Source organism: Plectropomus leopardus, unplaced genomic scaffold (assembly GCF_008729295.1).
Source record: "Plectropomus leopardus isolate mb unplaced genomic scaffold, YSFRI_Pleo_2.0 unplaced_scaffold93120, whole genome shotgun sequence".
NCBI lineage: Eukaryota > Metazoa > Chordata > Actinopteri > Perciformes > Serranidae > Plectropomus > Plectropomus leopardus.
Window position 1 is genome coordinate 1 of NW_024702696.1, and position 404 is coordinate 404.

The following is a 404-nucleotide window of genomic DNA, read 5'->3' on the forward strand; positions in this document are numbered from 1 at the left end:
GGGGCGTAGGTGGCCAGAGGGAAGTGGATGCGAGGGTAGGGCACCAGGTTGGTCTGGAACTCCGTCAGGTCCACGTTCAAGGCGCCGTCGAAGCGCAAGGAAGCGGTGATGGAGGAGACGATCTGTCCGATCAGCCTGTTGAGGTTGGTGTAGGTGGGGCGTTCGATGTCCAGGTTCCTGCGGCAGATGTCGTAGATGGCCTCGTTGTCCACCATGAAGGCGCAGTCCGAGTGCTCCAGGGTGGTGTGGGTGGTCAGGATGGAGTTGTAGGGCTCCACCACAGCCGTGGACACCTGGGGGGCCGGGTACACCGCAAACTCCAGTTTAGACTTCTTGCCGTAGTCGACAGAGAGACGCTCCATCAGCAGAGAGGTGAAGCCGGAGCCGGTTCCTCCTCCAAAGGA

The 404-nt window shown here is 61.1% G+C and overlaps 1 protein-coding gene across 1 annotated transcript; it reads right to left on the bottom strand.

The window, feature by feature from the left end:
- Window positions 1-5: 5 nt before the first annotated feature.
- Window positions 6-398, bottom strand: LOC121940721 (tubulin alpha-8 chain-like; the record flags this gene model as incomplete). Its single annotated transcript, XM_042483424.1, has 1 exon — window positions 6-398. A coding segment is annotated over exon 1 (357 nt), but the record flags the coding sequence as incomplete, so codon positions are not given.
- Between the last annotated feature and the right edge of the window lie 6 nt (window positions 399-404).